Source organism: Saccopteryx bilineata, chromosome 1 (assembly GCF_036850765.1).
Source record: "Saccopteryx bilineata isolate mSacBil1 chromosome 1, mSacBil1_pri_phased_curated, whole genome shotgun sequence".
NCBI lineage: Eukaryota > Metazoa > Chordata > Mammalia > Chiroptera > Emballonuridae > Saccopteryx > Saccopteryx bilineata.
Window position 1 is genome coordinate 107,629,537 of NC_089490.1, and position 21,986 is coordinate 107,651,522.

Consider the following 21,986-nt stretch of genomic DNA (forward strand, 5'->3'; position numbering starts at 1 on the left):
ATAAACATATGCGTTTCATTTGCCTCATTTACTGGGAATTTGTAGGTCTATTATTCAAGAATGTTCAACACAAGAATGCTTAGTGTGTTCAATTTTTACATTGCCAAATATTTGTGTACTGACCAGAGCCTTGCCTCTAAGGCTTGCTGTTTTTATTGACTATTTTAATTATTTCTAAGATTGAAAACTAATTTTAAAATGTTTAAAACTCACACTCTTAGAATTAATAAATGCTAACAATAAACACTAAAAATCATCAGAAAAGTATTTATCCTATTTTGTCAATTCTTAATTATCTGAGAATTGCTTACCTGTTTTCAGGGTTATTATTGTAACTAAGGATTGGCATTTTGATTCTTTCCTTGCTTAACAGTCATCTGAAGCCAGGGACATGAGAGTAGCAGAGTCTATTTCTTGAAATTCTTTTCATTTATAAATAAAATTATAAAGATTCAAAAATAGTAATGGTATTGCTAAATACTTGTGTACATTGTTATTAAATATCCAGAATACTTTTTTGGCTAACTTAAGTATATTTTAGGCTCATTGAGGACAGGGAACAGGCCTTGATAATGTATTTAACTCCCAAAGCACCCAGCACAGGATTTTGCATATAATATGGTATTCATTCAGTATGTTTGTAGAGACTAAGTCATTAAATAAAATATCTTAAATGAACAGACACAACAAACTAAAATCATCCTTCCCAAAATTACTGTGGGCTCAAAACTGTGTTGGACTCCCTAGGTACAAAAAAGGAAATTCAATGCTTAGCTAAAACCCATGAGGAATTGTCTTTATACCTGAAGCAAGAAAAGATGAATACCAAGGATTACATATAGTTAAAGACTAAATTATATGGTAAAGACCATTCATGATAGAGAAGTTTGGAGTTTATTGTGGAAGGGAATAAAATCTTAGAGTTTTAAAAGACCTTCCAGGAGTCTAGTCTGAATCTATCTTGCCAGTGTGAGAATGCCTTACACCCCTTCTTATCAATCTACTGGAGAAGTGCCACTCATACATAGATACGCAGACAAAGAAAGAATCCATCAAATACCATGAATAACCAAGGTGATGAGGCAGCTCAGAAAGGAAATGAAAAGTCTCCAGAAAACAAACTTAAAGACAAGGAAATATGTGACTTAAATGAGAGAGAATTCAAGACTGCAGTTCTGAAAAAACTCAGTGAGCTGCAAGAAGACACAGATAGGCAGTTTAATTAGCACAGAAAACAAATTAATGAACAAAAATAATTTACTAAAGAAATTGAAACTTTAAAAAGAACGAAACAAAAATTTTGATGATGAACTCAGTAAAAGAGATAAAGAGTGAACTAACAAGCATAGGATAGAACTGACCATCTGGAGGAAAGAGTGATATAGAAGATAAAAATTTAGAAATGACACAGGGGAAGGAGAGAGACTTAAGCATGAAAAAAAAATGAAAGAACTCTACTAGTACTGACTCCATCAGGAAGAGCAATATAAGAAAAAATAGGCATACCAGAAGAAGAGAGGGAGAAGGAAATAAAGAGCTTATTCAAATAAATAGTTGACAAGAACTTCCCAAACCTATGGAAAGAGCTAGATCCTTGAATCCAAGAAGCAAACAGAACACCTAATTACCTCAATCCAAAAAGGCCTTCTCCAAGGCACATGTGTTAAAACTGTCAAAAATTAATGACAGAGAAAGAGTTTTCAAGGCAGTCAGGGAAGAGAAGAAAATAACCTATAAAGGAAAGCCCATTAGATTATCATTGGATTCCTCACCAGTAACTTTGCAAGGCAGAAGACAGTGGAACCAAATACTCAAACTACTATGAGAGAAATTGCCAGCCAGGATAATGTATCCAACAAGTTATCTTGTAGATATGAAGGAGAAATAAAAACTTTTCCAGACATACAGAAGCTGAGGGAATTTATCACCAGAAGGACCCCCATTGCAGGAAATACTCAAGGAGGTTATTCTACCTGAAAAAAAAAAAAAAGGTCACAAAACTATGATTAAGACCACCAACAAACTTATAGCAGAAACCAGGGATAATTTGTAACAGCAAGAACATAAAAGGAAGGGAGTAAAGGTCTGAATTTGCAAAGAAGAATCAATATCAGATGCATTCAAAAGAAAAAGGACTACTGTATACATGAAACTTTCTTTTTCATAAACCTAGTGGTAACCTCACACCAAAGAAAAAAACACAAAACAGAAACAAGAAAAACCCCAAAAGTAAGATTCATAACTTAAAATAGAGAAAACAGAAGAAGAAAGTATGTAATACAAACAAAAACAGCAGACTGAAACACAAAGGTAAAGAACCAATGGAGGCACAGAGCTACCAGAAAACAAAAGATAAAATGACTATAGGAATCCTCATACATCAATAATCACTATAAATATAAATGGGCTGAATTCACCAATAAAAAGGCAATGAGTAGCACATGGGATTAAAAACCAAAGTCTAACTAGATATTGCCTTCAGGAAAACATCTAAGCTGAAAAGACAAAGATAAACTCAAAAGGGTGAAAAATGATTCCTCAAGGAAATAGCATTCACCGAAAAGCAGGTGTAGCCATACTTGTATCAGACAAAATAGATTTTAAGATAACAAAGGTCACAAGAGACAAAGATGGACATTTTATGATAAGTGGGACACTATATCAATACTTCTCAATATATATATATGTGCCCAATCAGGGCCACTGAAGTATATAAAGCAACTACTAACAGAATTAAAGGAAGAAACTGACAAAAAACATAATCAAAGCACAGGACCTAAATACTCCATTGACAGTTCTAGGTAGAGCATACAAACAGAAAATTAATGAAGAAGTTCTGGCTTTAAAGACACATTGATTGACTAAACAGACATAACTGACATTTATAGAGCCTTTCATCATAAAACATTAAATTATACATTCTTCACCAATGCACGTGGGACATTCTCAAGGATAGATTATATATTGAATCACAAAACCAACCTCAGTAAATTTAAGAAGATTGAAATCATACCAAACATATTGTCTGAGTACATTGCATTGAAATTTGAACTCAACTGCAAAAAGGTAGTAAAAAACACAAATATGTGGTGATTAAACAACATACTACTAAAAATATCTAAGATGAAAAAGAAATAAAAGGTGAAATTGAAAGATATATAGAGACAAATGAGAATGACAATATGACATATTAGAACTTCTGGGTTGTAGCAAAAGCATTAATAAGAAGGAGGTTTATATCATTACAGGCTTATCTCAAGAAACAAGAGAAATTCCAAGTAAACAACCTAACTAGGAACTAGGAAAAGAAGAATAAAGGCAACCCAAAATCAGCAGAAGATAGAAAATAATAAAAATTAAAGCAGAATGGAATGAAATAGAGAACAGAAAGACTATACAAAAAAAATAATAATACAACAGAGAGTTGGTTCTTTGAAAGATTAATAAAATTGACAACCCCTTGGCTAGACTCACTAAGGAAAAAAGAGACTCATATAAATAAAATCAGAAATGAAAGTGGAGAAGTTACCACAGATATACAAAGGATCATACTAGAATACTTTGGAAGACTATATGCCATCAAATCTAATAACCTAGAAGAAATGGATAAGTACTTAGAAATATATAAGTTTCCTAGATGGAACCATGAAGAATTGTACAATCTAAATAGATCAGTCAGCAGTAAGGAAATTGAAACAATTATCCAAAACCTCCCCCAAAATAAAAGTCTAGGACCAGATGGCTTAACATTCAAAGAAAATTTGATATCTTTTCTTCTCAACTCTTCCAAAAAATTGAAGAGGCAGTACTTCCTAACACCTTTTATGAGGCCAGTGTAACCCTGATACCAAAACCTGGCAAGGGAAACACAGGAAAAGAAAAGTACAGACCAATATCTCTGATGATTATAGATGCAAAATCTTAAAACAAAATACTAGCAAATTAAATACAATACATTAAAAAAATAATACATCATGATCAAGTGGGGTTTATTTTGGGCTCAAGGATGGTTCAGTATACACAAATAAATCCAGATAATGTACCACATTAACAAAACAAAGGATAAAAATCACATGATCTTGTCAATAGATACAGAAAAAACATTTGATAATAGACAAATTCATGCATGGTAAAAACACTCAATAAATGGGTACAGAAGGAAAGTACCTCAACATAATAAAGGACATTTATGTCAAACTCTCAGCTAGTGTCATACTCAATGGTGAAAAACTGAAAGCTTTCCCTCTAAAATCAGGAACAAGACAAGAATATCTACTCTTACCACTGTTACTCAACATAGTTTTAGAAGTCCTAGACAGAGCAATCAGACAACAAAAAGAAATAAAGGCATCCAAATTGCTAATTAAGAAGTAAAAGTGTCACCTTTTGCAGATGACATGTTTCCAAATAAAGAAAACCCTAAAGACTTCACCAAAACCTGTTAGAAACAATATACAATAAAGTTACAGGATACAAAATCAATGTTCAAAAATCCACTGCATTTCTATATACTAACAATGAAATTTTAGAAACAGAAATGAAAAAAAAAAAACTAGTCCTTTTGCAGTTTCAACAAAAAGAATAAAATACCTAGGACTAAAATTAACAAAGGATTTGAAGGACCTATATACTGAAAACTACAAAGCATTATTAAAAGGGATTAAAAAAAGGCACAATGAGATGGAAAGATAATTCATGTTTATGGATTAGAAGAATCAAACAGTTAAAATGTCCATATTACTTAAAGCAATATACCAATTTAATGCAATCCCTATCAAAATCCCAATGACATTTTTTAAAGAAATAGAACCAAAAAAATCAAATTTGTATGGAACCACAAAAGACCCAAAATAGCCAAAGCAATCGTAAGAAAAAAAGAATGAAGCTGGAGGTATCACACTACCTGACTTCAAATTATACTACAGAGCAACAATAATCAAACAATATGGTATTGGCAGAAAAACAGACACATAGACCAGGGTTTGGGAACCTTTTTGGCTGAGAGAGCCATGAACGCCACATATTTTAAAATGTAATTTTTTGAGAGCCATACAACAACCCATGTATGTTATGCATTATCCAGTAAAAATTTGGTGTTGTCCGGAAGACAGCTGTGATTGGCTCCAGCCACCCACAACCATGAACATGAGCGGTAGGAAATGAATGGATTGTAATACATGAGAATGTTATATATTTTTTAAGTTATTATTTTTTTATTAAAGATTTGTCTGCGAGCCAGACGCAGCCATCAAAAAAGCCACATCTGTCTCGCGAGCCATAGGTTCCCAACCCCTGACATAGACAATGGAACAGAATTACAGAATTGAGGGCCCAAAATTTAAACCGTGATATGGGTAAATAACTTTTGACAAAGGAGCCAAAAGCACACAATGGAGAAAAGAAAGCCTTTTCAATAAATGGTACTGGGAAAATTAGAAAGCCATATGTGAAAGAATGAAACTAGACTACAGTTTGTCCCCATGTACAAAAATTAATTCAAAATGGATCAAAGACCTAAATATAAGATCTGAAACAATAAATTACATAGAAAAAAATGTAGGTTCTAAACTCATGGACCTTAGTCTTAGAAAAGATTTTATGGATTTGACCCCAAAAGCAAGGAAAATACGGCAAAAATTAACAAATAGGACTGTATCAAACAAAAGCTTCTGCCCAGCAAAAGAAACCACCAACAAAATAAGAAGGCTTACTGAATGGGAGATGATATTTATAAACAATAGCTCCAATGAGGAGTTAACATTCAAATATATAAAGAACTCATACAACTAACATCAGACAAACAAATCCAATTAAATTGGTCAAAGGATCTAAACAGACACTTCTCCCAAGAAGACATACAAAGGGCCAACATATATGAAAAATGCTCAACTTCACTAGCTATTAGAGAAATGTAAATCAGCACTACAATTAGATACCACCTTACACCTGTTAGAATGGCTACTATCAACAGTCAAATAATAACAAGTGTTGGAGAGATTGTGGAGAAAATGGAACTCTCATTCACTGCTGGTGGAAATGTAAACTGGGACAGCTACTATGGAAAACAGTATAGAGGGTCCTCAAAAAATTGAGAATAGAATTACCATATGACCAAATAATCTCTCTTCTGTGTATCTGCCTAAAAAAACTTGAAAACCTTTATTCACAAAGATATATGTTCATTGTAGCACTGTTCACGGCAGCCAAGAAATGGAAACAACCAAAGTGTTCTTCAAAGATGATTGGGTAAAGAAGAGTTGGTACATGTATACAATGGAATACTAAGCCATAAGAAAAGATAAAATCCTGCCATTTGCAACAACATGGATGGACCTCAAAAATATTTTGCTAAGTGAAATAAGTCAGAAAAAGCTAAGAACTGTGTAATTTCACTCATGTGGGATATAAAACTGGAACTCATAGACACAGATAACAGTATGATTACCAAAGGGAAAGAGGGTAGGGTAAAGGGTTCAAAATATATGATGACAGAAGATGATTTGACTTTGGGTGATGTGCACACAATGCGATATACAGAATCATGTGTTATGGAAATCTACACTTGAAACCTATATAAGGTTATTAACTAGTGTCTCCTCAATAAATTTAATCAAAAAAGAAAACTAGAATCAATATCCCCTATGAATGTAGATGCAAGAATGTCTTTTAGATTGCCTCTGACAGATGGTTTTGCACTTTGCATGTAGCAACTAAAGGGAGGCCCTGGCTGCTTCTGAAGCAGCCTGTTCTGTAGAGGCTTTGCTCTGATGGTTGTACTGAGCCTGACTGTGTGCCTGGTTCTGTGATGTACACCTCTCAGTCCTGCCCTGTCCTGTAGATAATCTGAATGGACACATTCCCCCTTTTCTTCTAAGTCACCCTCTGTTCAGAATTCAAAGAAAGCCTCAGGCTGGGACAGAGTATAGCAGAGAGGTAATGGTCTTGTTCACTATGTGAGCTGTTTTACCCTTGTATGCCTTGATTTCCTCCTCTTTAAAATGGAGGCGGTTTCCTAGTTGTTGTTATTGGGATTAAACAAAACAGTGTATGTGAAGCAGCAAGCACAGTGCCTGGTCAGTAAAGGTGAGCTGCTGTCATTGGGTCTGTCCTGTGTTTTCTCTGATAGGCTGGCCAGGGAAGGAAGGCTCAGGGGCTGGGTAGGATATGGACTGGGAGAGCTGTGATGAAGCTGGGTCCTGTGAAAGAAAAGTGGGTGGGCAACAGAGAAGACCAAAGTGATAGGACTTGCTGACTAGCAGGACTAAAGAGAAAAGGAACCACAGTGACTATGGTTTTAAGCCTGGTAAATGAGGGCACCAATCACAAAGCAATTTTGCATCATATGTACCAAGAACTCTTCTAGATACTGGAAATACAATGGTAAACAGACTGACAGAGTCTCTGTTCTCCTGGAGTTTATGTTCTCTTGGGGAAGGAAACAGAAAAGAAGTAAACAAAGACTGGCATGATAATTTAAGATAGTGGTAAGCACTGTATATGAAGGGTGATATGAAAGTGATTTGTTTGGGGGTTAGGAGGGTGTACTTTAGATTGATGGTCTCTTGAAGAAAGTGACGTTTGAGTTGAGATCTAAAGGATTAAAAAGAGCCAGCCAAGCAAAAATCTGGGAGAATTAAGTTCAAGAGCCCTGAGGCATGAATGAGTTTGGAATATTCAAGAAGCAGGAAAAAGACCAGTCTGGTCAGGCATGTGAGATATGGTGAGAGAAACAGGATGGGACACATCCGGCAGGGCTTTGTGGAAGCAAAGCAGTGACGAGGTCTAGAGTTACTATTCTAAGAGATCACCCTGGATTCCATATGGAGAACAGATTGGAGCAGGGACCAGGAAGAGAAACAGGGAGACTAGCACAGGGTTCCGGGCGAGAGAGGATAGTAGCAGTGGAAAAATACAAGTGATGGATTCTGGATGTACTCTGGAATGAGCCTTGCTGATAGCTGAGATGTTGGAGAGGAATAGACAGGAACTGAGGATGAGGTTTGTGGCCTGATCAGCCAGTGATGCTGTTTACCAAGATGGGGAGGACAGGGGAAGGAATTGTTCTTTGGTGTTAGGAGGGGTTGAGAGTTTGAGCCTCAGGTTAGAGATGCCCATTGGACTCCCAAGTGAAGGTGTTGAGTAGACAGTTGGATATAGAGTCTAGAGCTTCAAAGAGGTTAAGGCTAGAGATAAAATTTGGGAATCATCTGCATGTGAATTTATAGTATTTTACCTTTTGTGTATTATTAATTTACAATCATTTCCATATATATTGTATCCTTTCTAGTAGGTATTGTTATTCCTATATACAGTGTGTCCGTAAAGTCATGGTGTACTTTTGACCGGTCACAGGAAAGCAACAAAAGATGATAGAAATGTGAAATCTGCACCAAATAAAAGGAAAACTCTCCCAGTTTCATACCTATTCAGTGCAGTTCGATGTGGGCTCACACACAGATTTTTTAGGGCTCCTTAGGTAGCTATCCCATATAACCTCTACATACTCGTCACTGACTGATGGCCTACCAGAACGGGGTTTCTCCACCAAACTGCTGGTTTTCTTCAACTGCTTATCCCACCGAGTAATGTTATTCCTATGTGGTGGCGCTTCGTTATAAATGCGCCAATATTCACGTTGCACTTTGGTCACGGATTCGAATTTAGCGAGCCACAGAACACACTGAACTTTCCTCTGTACCATCCAAATCTCGACTGGCATGGCCGTGGGCTGCTCCGCTGTATACACAGTGTTACGTCATCATCTGCACATGCGCACATGCTGTCACATCATCCTACAGAAACTGGGAGGGTTTTCCTTTTATTTGGTGCAGATTTCACATTTCTATCATCTTTTGTTGCTTTCCTGTGACCGGTCAAAAGTGCACCATGACTTTACGGACACACTGTAGAACCAGGAAATTGAGGCTCAGAGAGGTGATTACCCTGCCTACCACAGCCTAGTACTGGTAGAGTCAGGATTGGAGTGCAGGTTTATTATTCTAAGTGCATTGCCTAGTCTGTTCAATCTGGTTAAGTTGGCCTTTTCTTCTGATAGCCCATTACCACTGTCCCCTGGATTGCCATTGCCATTGTCCCTGATGTTTCCCCTTGGATATGATAGAGCCTTTTCCTGATAAGACTGAATACTAATATTTCTTAATATATCTATTCTGTTTCTCTTTAAGGCAATCATTTTTTTAAAATTCCCGTTCTTCCTGGATAAACCACCTTACATAGCACTTTTTAGCCACCAATCCAACGTAAATACTATTTCCCACATACCTAATTCCAGAAATGTCTGCCAAACTCTTCTATAAAGACATACTTCTAACATAGAGCTTTCTTTATATTCAGGTATTTCCTTCCTTCTAAAATCAACTCATTGTAAAACACTATTCTCACTCCCTTCTTTAGTTGGTCCTTTGGTCAGGTTTTAGTAGTCTTAGTTAAAATTCAAACTCTATTAAGAATTTGAACAGCTATAAAAGGAAGTAAATTTCCAAGCTTTCAAGTTTGACCATTCTCCTGTTTCATGTGGCTAGCTGTGATGGTCAGAACCAGGAAGGGAGCAGCGACAGTGAGCTGCATTCACATGCAGTGGGCACAGCTGGCATGTCACTAAGGGGCCACGCAACAGCCTAGCCCTTGGCGTGGGGGCCAGAGAGGAGCTGGATGATCCAAAAGTTGGATATTGGCAAGTCAAGTGTGACTGAAATGGAGAATGTAGTTCACAGCATCCTTTATGCTATCTGTGGTTGTCATGTAAGAAGCTGGTAAAAATTTCCTAGTGTTGTGAATTTTCAGGGGGGGTGTGTCACGCCATCATTCCTGCAATGATTTATTTCTGTTTTGGTCTAGGTACTTCAGAATAGACCAGTAGTTAGTTGAACTTGGTTTTCACTTTGACATGAGAGCTTGGAAATACTGTTTTCCCTTTGTAGCACCAGCTGCATGCTAACGCATGAAAAATGTAAAGATTATTTTGATTTAGTGTCTCTTTAGGCCCTCCTCTTTTCCGCCCTCCACCTAGAGCATTAGGTTTGTTAATGGTTTTCAGAACGCAACGTGGCCCTGCAGATTGCCTGATTTTTGTATTTTGTTAAAAGTTTACTTTGGCAGAGCTGGTGTTAGAGATTCTTTTTGTGCATACATGGTATATGAATTGAATTGCTGCCCTTAATGCCTCTTTTAAAATACCTTCTCTAACAATCAAAGGAGACTTTGACAATTTAGTGTCACAGAACATGAGTGTCTATCCTGCTCAAGCTCAAACACTTCAAAGTTGGTAGGATAAGTAGTAGCTAAATGAAACAGATGTGACGAGGAAACTGAACAGCAGTGCTTTATATGTTAGAAAAGAGCTCGGGAGGATTGAAGAGGACAGATGAGTGGGTGAACTAGAGCAGGAGAATCCGTACTAAGTAGTTGGAGATCAATATCAACGCTGTGTGATCAGTAAAGATTGGATGTAATTGATCAAAGAAGTCCCACTGAAGAAGTGTAAGTGTTTGATCAGGAGCTATTTAATATGTGATGGACCCAATAGCAGCATTGCCTTCTGTGACCTCAAGAATGGAGGATGACTAAGCAGAGAGCCAAGTGTGCAGGAAGGAGAAAGCAGTTCATAAAGAAGACGGTGTCCCAATTAACGTAAGGACTACTCCAGCCTCAGAAGCAGTCAGGACTCACTCCCAGCACACTTCTTAGATTAAGGAAATTGCAATGCAGTCTTCTAATGAGGAATTCAAAGTGTAATAAAGTACAGTTTTCCTTTGGACCTTTTTGAAGTCCATGAGGTACCTCCTTAGTAAATGCAGAATGAATCAGCTCCCCCCAGAAGAGCTGGTTTTTTAATCAAGAATCTTTCGAATGGTTCATCCTTTAGTAGAATGCACAGTACTGGGAAAAGTAATTTAATAAAAACCTTCAATGCATTAAAGTTGTGAATTTGTTGTCTGTCTGTCTACAAGGGAAGGAAAGTCTTTTAGTTTTGTCTTAATTTCAGCTAGAGATAAATATTAAAACCCTGAAGTCTTCATCTTCTTTCCATGTATACTAGACTTCTGGGTAGCTGAGAGTGAGGCAATGACTTATATGCTAGATGCATAATGATGCTCCGTAGAGTGGAACATGGGTCTGCAGTGTTCTTCGTGTTTTCTCTTCATAGTCTTTCCTGATCAGATTGTAGAAAGAGTTAAAGGTAGGGAGAGACATCCACATATAATGTGGATTGGATTCATGTTTGGAACTAGACTGTTTATTAAAGTCAAAATAACTTATGTAAGCCTCTTGAACCTTAGTATAATAAGTTCTACTATGTGAAGGTAACTCATCAAAAGCAGACATCTTTATCTTGAGCCTTGCTTGCTTTTTCTGATGCTTAGTTTACTTATTAGAAGGGTGAGAAGATTTCCTGCTCTTCTTTTTTTTAATTCTTTAACAAAAATTCTCTGTCAGAATAAGGCATTCCAGAATTTCTTTTCAGTGCTCAGGCAAACCAAATTATTATATTTTCCTTACTTTTGCTGTCATTCATAATAAGGGAGGAGACGGTGGACTCTTTTGATGTGGGGGTGGGCAATATATCACTTCCCTGAAAGAACATTTCTCAGTCTCTCATGTGAAAAAGGATTAGCACCTTAACAAAGGTCCTGTAGATCACAGAATCCGGCAGTAATACCAGACAGTATGCCTAAGGAGGGGAAGAACTGTATTTGAGCAAGAGTGTCCTGGCAAACAGAAGCTTTTTAATAACTATAAATCTGAGATAGTGGCATACACTCCTTGGTGTCTCCCCCTGGATCCTCAGACAGCTGATTTAGAGTAAAGTCAACCTTTGCTTTAAAATAGAAGTATATAGTCGTATCAACATGCAGATTTTTCACGAAATGTTTCAGTGTATCTTTGGTTCATAAGGATTAGGCATTTACAGATAAAATTGGAAGATTCATCTTTGACCCTCTCTTGTTCAACAAAACTTCCATTAAGGCCCCTTGCTTCCACTTTGCATTTAAAAAGTATTCAACAACCTGGTGAATTAATTTATTTTTGATTATTCAATAGAAGAAACAAAAACCTACGCTGACTTTCCAGCACATTAAAGAATCTTTATACAGTAGATATGAAGAGTAGGAAAATAATAATTAGTACCTATCTCATGAGTCAATTGTGTCAAAAGTGGAAAGTAGGAAAATATTAATTTGTGCATGGCAAAGAGCCAAGAGGAAAGTTTATATGTTAAACAAGGTTTGGGTAAAAACTTTGCTTTTTCCAGATCTTCATTTATTTCCCGTTTCTAAAGTAGGTTTTCTAAAATTGAGAGAATGAAAAGACTGATTTAAGTAATAATAAAAATACCTTGTACTCAACGTCTAAAATCCTCTCTGCTAGACTGAAGCTTCAAAGTCGGGATGTCTTTGGCTCCCTACTTTGCTTGATCCTGCTTGAATGAGAGATTCTAAGTGGGAGGGGAGAAGGAGGCCAACAGAGCTAAAAGTGTGAGCCCCAAGATAAGGTGAGTGATGCCAAAAGATCCGTCAGAGTTTGGGTCCTAAAAGAAATTCTGGCAGCTGTTACTTTAATGTTAGAAGTTTTGTCCACAGAGACACCTTTATTGTAGGAGATTTTATTTAATTTACTGTTTTAAGAACAAATTTTGGTCTTCGGTAGCTAGCCAGTAACCCTCTGACCTTTCAGTAAATATCCAACTAAAGCTTTGAAATTAGGGTGCTTAGTGTTTTATGGCCCAGAATAAAAATCTCCAATTCTGTTTCCAAATAGTGTAGCCTCAACACATTTTATTAAGCTCTTGACACATTCAGCCGTGTGTATTTTGTAAAGTTCCTATGGTTATTGTTTTACAATAGCTGCTTCCAGAAGCATTGTAAGGGTTTCAATTAATCAGCCCTTTGTGTGCTTCAGACTATGCAAATTTATCACATCAAACCATTCAGCTGCTCATGGGAAAGCCATGTAAAAACTGCATTGTCTTCTAGCGCCTCCTCTCATTTAGAGTGATGTTTTAATAAGAAAGCTAATCAAGCTTTCTTATGCATTATTTATCTGTTAACATATAAGGAAGAGCCGAATTAAAATTATGTCAGCCGGGATATGGCAAGTGATGTGATCGGTCTGGAAGTGATTCAACTGCAGAACAAAGCTAATATGATTCAACAGTTTTTGTCTCCTCCCCTCCCCCTTGGGATTATTTAAGGTGGTAGTAAGAAAAATAAAGGAAGGTTAATTCAATCACTGGAAAGGGGGAGAGGAAGATAGGGAGTAACCACCTGTGTTAGCTTTCACATTTTGATTTAGAGATTTACATTTCTGAATATATAAAGGCTTATGGAGATGAGTTTATTCAAAGCAAAAACATTTCTTGCTTAATACAAACAGTCAAACTTGAAAGCATTCCTGCTGCTTCTTTGGCCCCATTTACCACTATATTCATCAGCAGTTAACTGTTCCACACTAGAAATCCACAGTCCAAGTCCTGTGAAGTTCTTAACTTATTAGAAGAAACTGTCCTGACCGTGTGAAATGACCTGCACAGCCCAGCCAGGGTGAGCTTCCTTTCAGTCTCTGCAGCCAAAGTTAGTGCAATTGCACTTGTTTCTTGCATTCATTAAGTTGGTCTCCTTTGCTTTGCTTGTTTGCTTCCTGCTGAGAATAATTAGGTTTCTTATATAGTAATAATTCATTGGATTTAGATGCTGCCTTTCTCTAAGGACCAAAAGTACCTCTCAGACATTAGTACCTCTCATCTGTTCTTTTGACACAATTGCCTCATGAGATAGGTACTAATTGTACCCATTACAAAGACCAGACAACTAAGGCTCGCCAGAAAGTGTGCTTTCCCCCTCGGAAACACAGTGTCAATTGAACAGCACAGAGTCAAATTAAGGTCACCCGATTCCTTGATCTTCTGCCCTATATAGATCTGCAAATCCAAGAGTTGAAGAGTCCTTTACAGATGACCCCCTACTTATATCATATTTATGAACCAGGCATTGCAGAGTGATCACTCATTTACTAAACATTAGCCCTCTTCTTGCACTATGACTGAGAGAGAAAAAAATTAGTGTCGTTTCACCCTTTGTTTCATGCAGGGTGTTAAACTGTGCAGAATAAACAGCCTTGTCTAACCAGTACCTGCAGAAAGTAGAGATTAGAATGTGCAAAGCTGAATTGTATGTTTCCATTTTCAATATTCAGTCGGATTAATCTGTGTAGAACTCCTCTCAAGTGGAGTTGTATCCTTGAGCCTCTTCATATGTCCCCACCTCCAAACAGCACTTGTCACACAGCATATGCTTGGTAATTGACGGAAATGAGTCTCTCTCTCCTCGCTCAGAAAAGAAAAAGTAAGAATATATTTCTCAACCTCAGAGTGGAACGTTTAATCCCAAAGTGGTTATACAATGAGTCTCTCTCTCCTCGCTCAGAAAAGAAAAAGTAAGAATATATTTCTCAACCTCAGAGTGGAACGTTTAATCCCAAAGTGGTTAGACTTGCTAAAGAAAACATTTTTAAAGTTAAAAAGTGAAACAGTGTGATATTAAAAGGAAACTTGGCTCTCAACAAAGTAAAAAAACCATTTGCTAGTCAGTTCCCACCACAATGAAGTCACATCAAAACAGTTTTTGAATCAAAAATGTTATTATAGTTGTCTTCTGCACTTGTTACTTGCTGTCTTTTTTTTTCTTTTTGAATTGAGATAGGCCCATTACACTAAAACTAATATTTTTTAAAAAGTCAGAAATGACCTTTGAACAAGTCATTTGCTGTTTATAATTAGAAATATTTTCTAAGAATGATTCATCACATTAACTGGATTTTTGCTGGGTAAGCCTATTCTTAAAATGATGTATGTGTTGTTCTGCTAAGCCATGGAAATAGAAACAACAGGTTGGTGGAAGAGCCTCTGCTGTCTGGGGCCTGACACTGAGGAAGCTGTGACAGTGGCCCCAGATTTGCCTTTTCTGAAGGGGCTTGGTGGGCAAGACTCCTAGTTTCTTTAGACTCCCTTAATTCTCACCTTTACAATGTGCAATCAAGATAGATGGTGATAGAATAATATTTTATTTTGACTGGATATCTGTAGAACCTTTCTGCTCTTTTTTGTGACAGGTTTTCCTTATTATCTATTTTTCTTTGTTAAAAGTTTTGTAGTATAGTCCGTGGTCTGATTCACAGCAGCCACTCACTGTAAGGGCATTAAATGTTTCTGAGCCTGTTATACTGGTGTGTTCGTATTTCCCTGCCAGGAGGCTGCGCTGGTGTACAATGGGGTTGAGACACCAGCATGAGCCAGGGGATGAAATTTTATTTTAAAATCTGAAATGATGTGTAAGCATTTAAGGTATGAATCAGTAATTATTTCACAACAGCTTCCATTAGATATGGTTTATTTGTAGTCCGGCCCCTTTCAGAGGTCCATGGGGTATTAACACACTGAAGCGCAGTGCATACCATTTACATTTTTAAACCATCATTAAAGAAAAGTGACTATAACTTTTAAGCATTCTAAATATAGAAAGAGATTTTATGCTCTGTCCCTTGAGAAAACAAACTACAATTTTTTTATTTGAAAATAAGAAAGTGTCCTGCTTTGAACAATTTGAATAATTCTGAAACAGAAATACCATTTAAAAAAAAAAAGTCTGGTTCTAAGATTGAGAACTCTTTTTCTCCCCCTAATGAATTCAGTAAAATGCAAACTTTTAAAAATCATCTAATTTGAGATTTGAGATCATCAAATTCTGTCTAAATATTTTGTTTTAACTTCTAAGCTCATTATGGTTTCTTTGTGTTAACTTGTATTAAAATCTGTCAGCTATGACTGGTCTCATAAGCACAGTCAGCGGACCAGAATAAGTTAATTATTTACTTGTGTCACTAGTGCTCTTCATCTAATGAAATGCACAGCTGTGTTAGATCTGCAGTTGGATGTGTAGCTTCCATTGTTTCGCAAGTCAGCAGAGGGTAGAAGCCGCAATGATGGAGAGCCCTCAGTTCTTTCTGCTGTTCTGGCTTTCTGTGTCGATTTCATGGATCTTTTATCATTCACTTTCACACAAAACAAACAACATAGGGCTGTCTGCTATGGGAACCATCTTGGCATATAAAAGGGTTTTCAGAGCCTAAAGTAATTTTAAGTTAGCTAAGATTTAATTTTTGGCTTACAGGTGCCCTCAATTCAGATGTGGCCAAAGTAATTCCTAAAATGGAATGAAAAAGGTCGAAAGTTACTTATATGTATTTTTAATGTCACAAAAAAGGGCTAATAAGAAAATAACTTCCCAAAAAGGAAGTTCTATACTAAATATTAATCAGATTTCAAGCAGAGTTATTAGATTCAGATTTCTAAGGAAGGAGCAGTGCTTTCATTTCAAAAACAAAATTGAATTATGTTTACTGGAATTGACCTGTTGGCTAAAATTGAAAATGCAAAATGCAGATCACCTCTCTCCTTCCCCTCCTCCAGTATAAGTATGCTTTGCTTCCTCCCTGGGTTTCGTACCTCCTGCCCCTCACTCCCACCCCCACCTTCTCTTGTTGAGGAGTGAACAAGCAGCTCCCTCTGAGGAGCCACAGGCATGTCCCTGTGGACTACTGCTGAGGGGACTGAAGTTTGTGTTTGGTTTGTTTTTAAGGGATATAGCTGAGCCCTCCACCTCCCCACCAGCCAAAACGACAGTGTCACTCAAGCACATCCCAGGACTGGCCTCTCTAGGAACTGCTGTTTTTTAACATTTTGTTCACTGCCAAATAATGTTGTTGTCAGTGCACCTAGATTTACAGTTTCATCTTTTTCAGAGTAGATTTCCCGTTAGCCATAGTGTGGACAAGATGGATTTTTGGAGGGAGGAAAAAAAGGTTCACACAACTCTGCTTGATTTAAATTCTAAAACATTGATTGTAGCTGAATTTGAAATAAAGTCAACTGAATGTTTCTGTTCTTCATCTAGGAAAGCATACTTTTTTTATAATAAACAATGCAATTTCAACAGAAAAGCTAGCTAAAGTACCTACATAGGCCGCATTTCAACTCCACAAACCTAATTGCCATATTGTTGGCAGCCACTAGAAATCAAAATATTAATAATCAATGCTAAATAGGCAAATGACATTCTTTTTCTTTAGACTTTAGCTCTTGGTGATTAGAGAATCCCCCAAATTTTATTTTAAAATAGTTTGAGTAATCATGTAGAAATCAAACTGAGCAATGAAACGTTTTTGTGAGAGCAATTTTTTTCAATAGGTGCAGATAGTTAATAATTTATATACATGGGAAAAGGATTTTATCTTACTAAACAAAAAAGCATTTTTTGGTCCAGTGCCATTATATACTAGTTCTCCAATTCCAAGTTACTATGTAGATAGTGGTTAGCAATCTAAATTCTACTTTTCTTCCTCCTACCAAGAAAAGGAAGTAAGATGAATTACCAACTACGTAAGCAACAACATCCGCTACAATTTAGAATACTATTAAGGGAGGTACAAAGTACAGTTAATTTAGAGACTATCAGCAGTGTGCGTGGAGTTGGTAGGGTTTTCTTTTGTTCTGTTTTTAGTCTTAGAATACATTTCTCATTTTAGTCTTTTTTTCCAAGAATAATTTGATATTTAATTTTATTGTTCAACTTTACAACTTTAATCGGAGATTACTTTTGTAATGTGTTATAAGCTACAGGAATCAAAATTTCTTAGGACAGGTTAGCCTTAACCAGGGAAGCCCCGGCAAAGTCAGCCGACCAGCCAGCACTCTGCCGCTAACAGGTAGACACGTTAGCACATCAGCCACGCACAAGTACTTCTTGTCACAGATTTTTTAAAACCACAGTTTAAGCACACTCTTCATTCAGTCAACACCCCTCATTCAATCAGTTATGTGTTTGGTGGTCTGAGAACTTGGATTCCTGTGACTTGGGTATAATACGTAGCAGATCACAGACAAGCTGACAAGGAGTGAAACTGAAGTTGACTTGAAGTTTCAGGGACATTGATGGGGCTAGGGCCCATTGAAGTCGCTGCTCGTCCATATCCATGGCACGAGGTTGGGCGAGCAGCCCATACCTTGTATGTCTTGCCAGCAGGCCAGTCCACAGGCTGCAGTGCCTTTCTGCGAAGACAGCCATTTTTGAACTGTTTGTATAGCAGGATTGTTGGAAATTGCTCTTAAGTCAGTCAGGGCACACAGGACTCTTGATAGAGACCATGGGGAAGGTTTGAGAGCAGTAGAAATAGATATAGCAGCAGGGAGATCCCAATTACATACTGTATTCTTCCTTTCTTCCAATTTGCTTTACATCTCATGAAATCGTCTCTCCCCCAGGTGTTTGTGGTTTGATTGTCCCTCAGGAAGACATGCCATTTTGTGATTCAGGCATCTGTCCGGACATCATAATGAACCCACACGGCTTCCCATCACGAATGACGGTCAGTACGTTTTCAGAAGTTCTGCTTTTAAGGAAGAAAGCTGGCAGGTGGTTTGTAGTTACTGGAAGTGATGGGACCCTAAAACTGAATTTTAGAAAGGGCACTTTGACCCCTAGCCAAATAGTCAGTAGGTTTCTAGCTCCTGACAATGTTGGTCTACTCTGCTCTACAGAGGGAGTGCGGGCAGGTCTGCTCTTTCCTTCGAGAGCAGTCTTCTGAGTGGCAGACTTACCTCTCAGCAAAAGGAACCCCTTGTATTGAAGCTAATGCATCTCCCTTTTTGTGGTGGTGGTTTTATAATCCCTGGCTTCACCAGCTACCAGCTGTATTACTTAGAAAAGTTGCTTAACCTCTGTGTACTTCAGTTTCCTTGGGTGTAAAGTTAGGGAAATAACAGTACCTATCTCATAGCAGTTTTGGGAGCCATAACTTAGATCATACAGATCAAGCTTTGCCAACAGGCCGTCACAGAATGTGAGAGCGGTATTTACTGCTATTAATTTACCATTCTTATTAATAGTAGTAGGTTCATAATTCTTTGGGAAAGAGGTCAGAGCTAAATAAACAAACAGGATTTCTATACCACAGGAAGGTACTCAACTTGTTCACATCTCATAGGTGGGAAAGTTAATCGAGTTGCTGGCCGGCAAGGCAGGCGTGTTAGATGGCAGGTTCCACTATGGCACTGCGTTTGGAGGCAGTAAAGTGAAGGACGTGTGTGAGGACCTCGTTCGCCATGGTTATAACTACTTGGGGAAAGACTATGTTACATCTGGCATCACAGGGTAAGTAAGTGTGTATTTAGACATTTTAAAGTAAAAGTATGATTTTGTTAGGATAAGAGGTAAGAGCCCTTAAGATATTCAGCTTTACTCCCAATCAATTAACAACTAAAGTGCTGCAACTATGATTTGATGCTTCTCATCTCTCTCTCTTCCTGTCTATCTGCATATCTGTCTCTCTGCCGTTCTCTAATTCTCGCTTACAAAAAAGGTATTCAGTTTTATTTCTTTAAGAAATCTAAGAAAATCCAAATTAATGATGGAGGTTTTAGCTAGCACTATGATGGTAATCATTTTGCAATATATAAGTTTATCAAATCAACATGTTGTATACATTAAACTTGCATAATGTTATATGTGGATTAATTATATCTTAATAAAATAGGGAGGGGAGAAAAGAAAACCCAATTTTAGAAAACTGATAAATTAAGAAGTGCTATTTTGGCCCTGGCCGGTTGGCTCAGTGGATAGAACGTCAGCCCAGCATGCAGATGTTCTGGGTTTGATCCCCAGTCAGGACACACATGAGAAGCAACTATCTGCTTCTCTCCCCTTCCCTCTCCCTGTTTTTTCTCTCTTCCATTCCCACAGCCAGTGGCTCAATTGGTTTGAGCGTTGGCCCTAGACGGGGTTGCTGGGTGGACCCTGATTGGGGTGCATGTGGGAGTCTATCTCTCTTCCTTTCATTTATTAAAAAAAAAAAGAAAAAGAAAAAAAGAAGTACTGTTCTACTGGTGGGGCTATCATTTAAAAAGTAGAAAATATGTAACTTACTAAAATAGGATTGCTACACAGCTTTTAAGGAACAAAAAAATTATATATAATGCAAAACTTCTTAGCTGTTGAACTTGCTCTGCATTAATACGATGAATATCAGATAATTGCTGCTCTGTCACAAGGCCTGAGGACTAACACTGACTAAAAATGTGTTTCATACCAAACATGAGCTAGGTACTAAGTTTGTAAAAATGAACAAAATGGATAGGATCCCTGACCTGTGGAGCTGACTGTTGAGATTTGTTTATAGACATTAAAAAAATAATAGATAAAAGTTAACTTCTTAGCCTGCGCCTACCCTGGCTACTTAATTTAAAACCACAATCTGGTATTGCCTGTTTCTGGCTATTTTTCTTTGTAGCATTCATCATTATCAAATATACTACGTAGTAATATTATATAATATTATTGTCTGTCTCCCCAAGTAGAATGTAACCTCCATAAGAGTGGGGCTTGTCTGTTTTGTTTACTGTGTCATTTCCAGTGTCTAACACAGAGCCTGGCACACAGTGGGCACTCCGTAAATATCTGTTGAATAAAGGAATGAAAACAAATAATACCTACAAATAGCTCACAACAGAATGACAACAAAGAGTAGGGCAGAGGACCCCCGGGAGGAGGTAGGTATTTTAGCAGAGATGTAAAGATAAGAATAGAGCATTGGAAGAGTGTTTCCTGCAGAGGAAAAGCAGGAGAGGCATTGGTAAGTTCCAGGAACTGGAAGAGGCCGGACTGGCTGCCGGGCAATGAGGGCGCAAGGGTGCAGCCTGGAGTGAGGCTGGGAAAGGAGGCACAGGTCACGTAGGCGGAGCGCCGCTCTTCCCTTTAACCTGGGAGGAGCAGGTATCCCTGGAACCATTGTGAAACACAAGGTCTGAAACTTGACCTGCACATGATTTTAAAGGATCAGGTCAGTTGTTTAAATTAAAACACACTTATATATTTTTATGCCAGACAAAACTCTGGGACATAGTGTTTATACTGCTCTTCTGAGGTCTTTTGTTGTTGTTATATTTTTGTTTGTTTTTTAATTGATTGATTTTTAGAGAGTAAGAGAGATGGAGAGAGAGAAAGAGAGAGAGAGAGACATTTATTTGTTGTTCCACTTAGTGGTGCATTTACTAGTCACTTCCTGTGTGTTCCCTGACTGGGGATCAAACCCATTGGCATTTTGTGATGATGCTCTAACTGACTGAAGTAATGGCCAGGTCCATCTTCTGAGGTTTTAAATACCCTGAAATTCATAAGCGAAACTCAGTGTGGAAATATGAGTGAGAACACATAGCTTGATATTAGTGCTGCAAATGGACTGTCCAGATGTGATTAAAATGGTCAAAATCTGTATATTCTAAAATGATTTATTCAGACTGTGATAATGTGGAGTTTAGGTGTATCATACTTGAGATGTTATAGAAAATCACATTACAGGAAAAGAGTAATGGTCCATTTCAAAAATGATTCAATAAAATAGCTAAGGTCCATTTCAAAAAATGCAGTTGTCATTGCTAAACTGATCATCTTAATCTTTGCATCTCATCCAGAAATAATGCAGAAGTTGACTAGAAAATGTGCAAACCCAGTGAATCAATTTGGTGGACCTTCTGAACATAATTTTACTGAAGGATATGAATGGATTATGCTCTGCTTCTGTAGACAGCTGTGGGCAGGGTCTGCATCACTGTCCTCTACACCTGCAGCCAGTGTTTTCATTTCTTTCCCATTTATCCCAGAGTTCTACAAAGGGCTTGTAAACACCCAGCAGCTTTCATCTTTTGTCCTGTACTTGCGCTATGAGGGAAAACTGTATATGGCTTTATCCCGTTGATGATGGAACAATGACATTCCATAAATTCTTCCAGGAGCAACCATACTATGAAGGAATATAATGATTTATTATTAGAACTAGAAAGAAACTTGGCCCGACCACTTTGTTGTACAGCTAAGAAAACTGAGATAAAGAGGTCATGTAATTTCTATGTGACAAAC

General features: G+C 37.5%; 1 protein-coding gene across 1 annotated transcript in view; it reads left to right on the forward strand.

Annotated features, from left to right (window-relative positions):
• The window catches only part of POLR3B (RNA polymerase III subunit B), a 135,858-nt gene that overhangs the window by 102,572 nt on the left and 11,300 nt on the right, over positions 1 to 21,986 (forward strand). The window contains exons 24-25 of the mRNA XM_066263543.1: positions 18,338 to 18,441; positions 19,060 to 19,226. Coding sequence (XP_066119640.1) covers positions 18,338 to 18,441; positions 19,060 to 19,226 — 271 coding nt within the window. The remainder of the gene's footprint in view (positions 1 to 18,337; positions 18,442 to 19,059; positions 19,227 to 21,986) is intronic.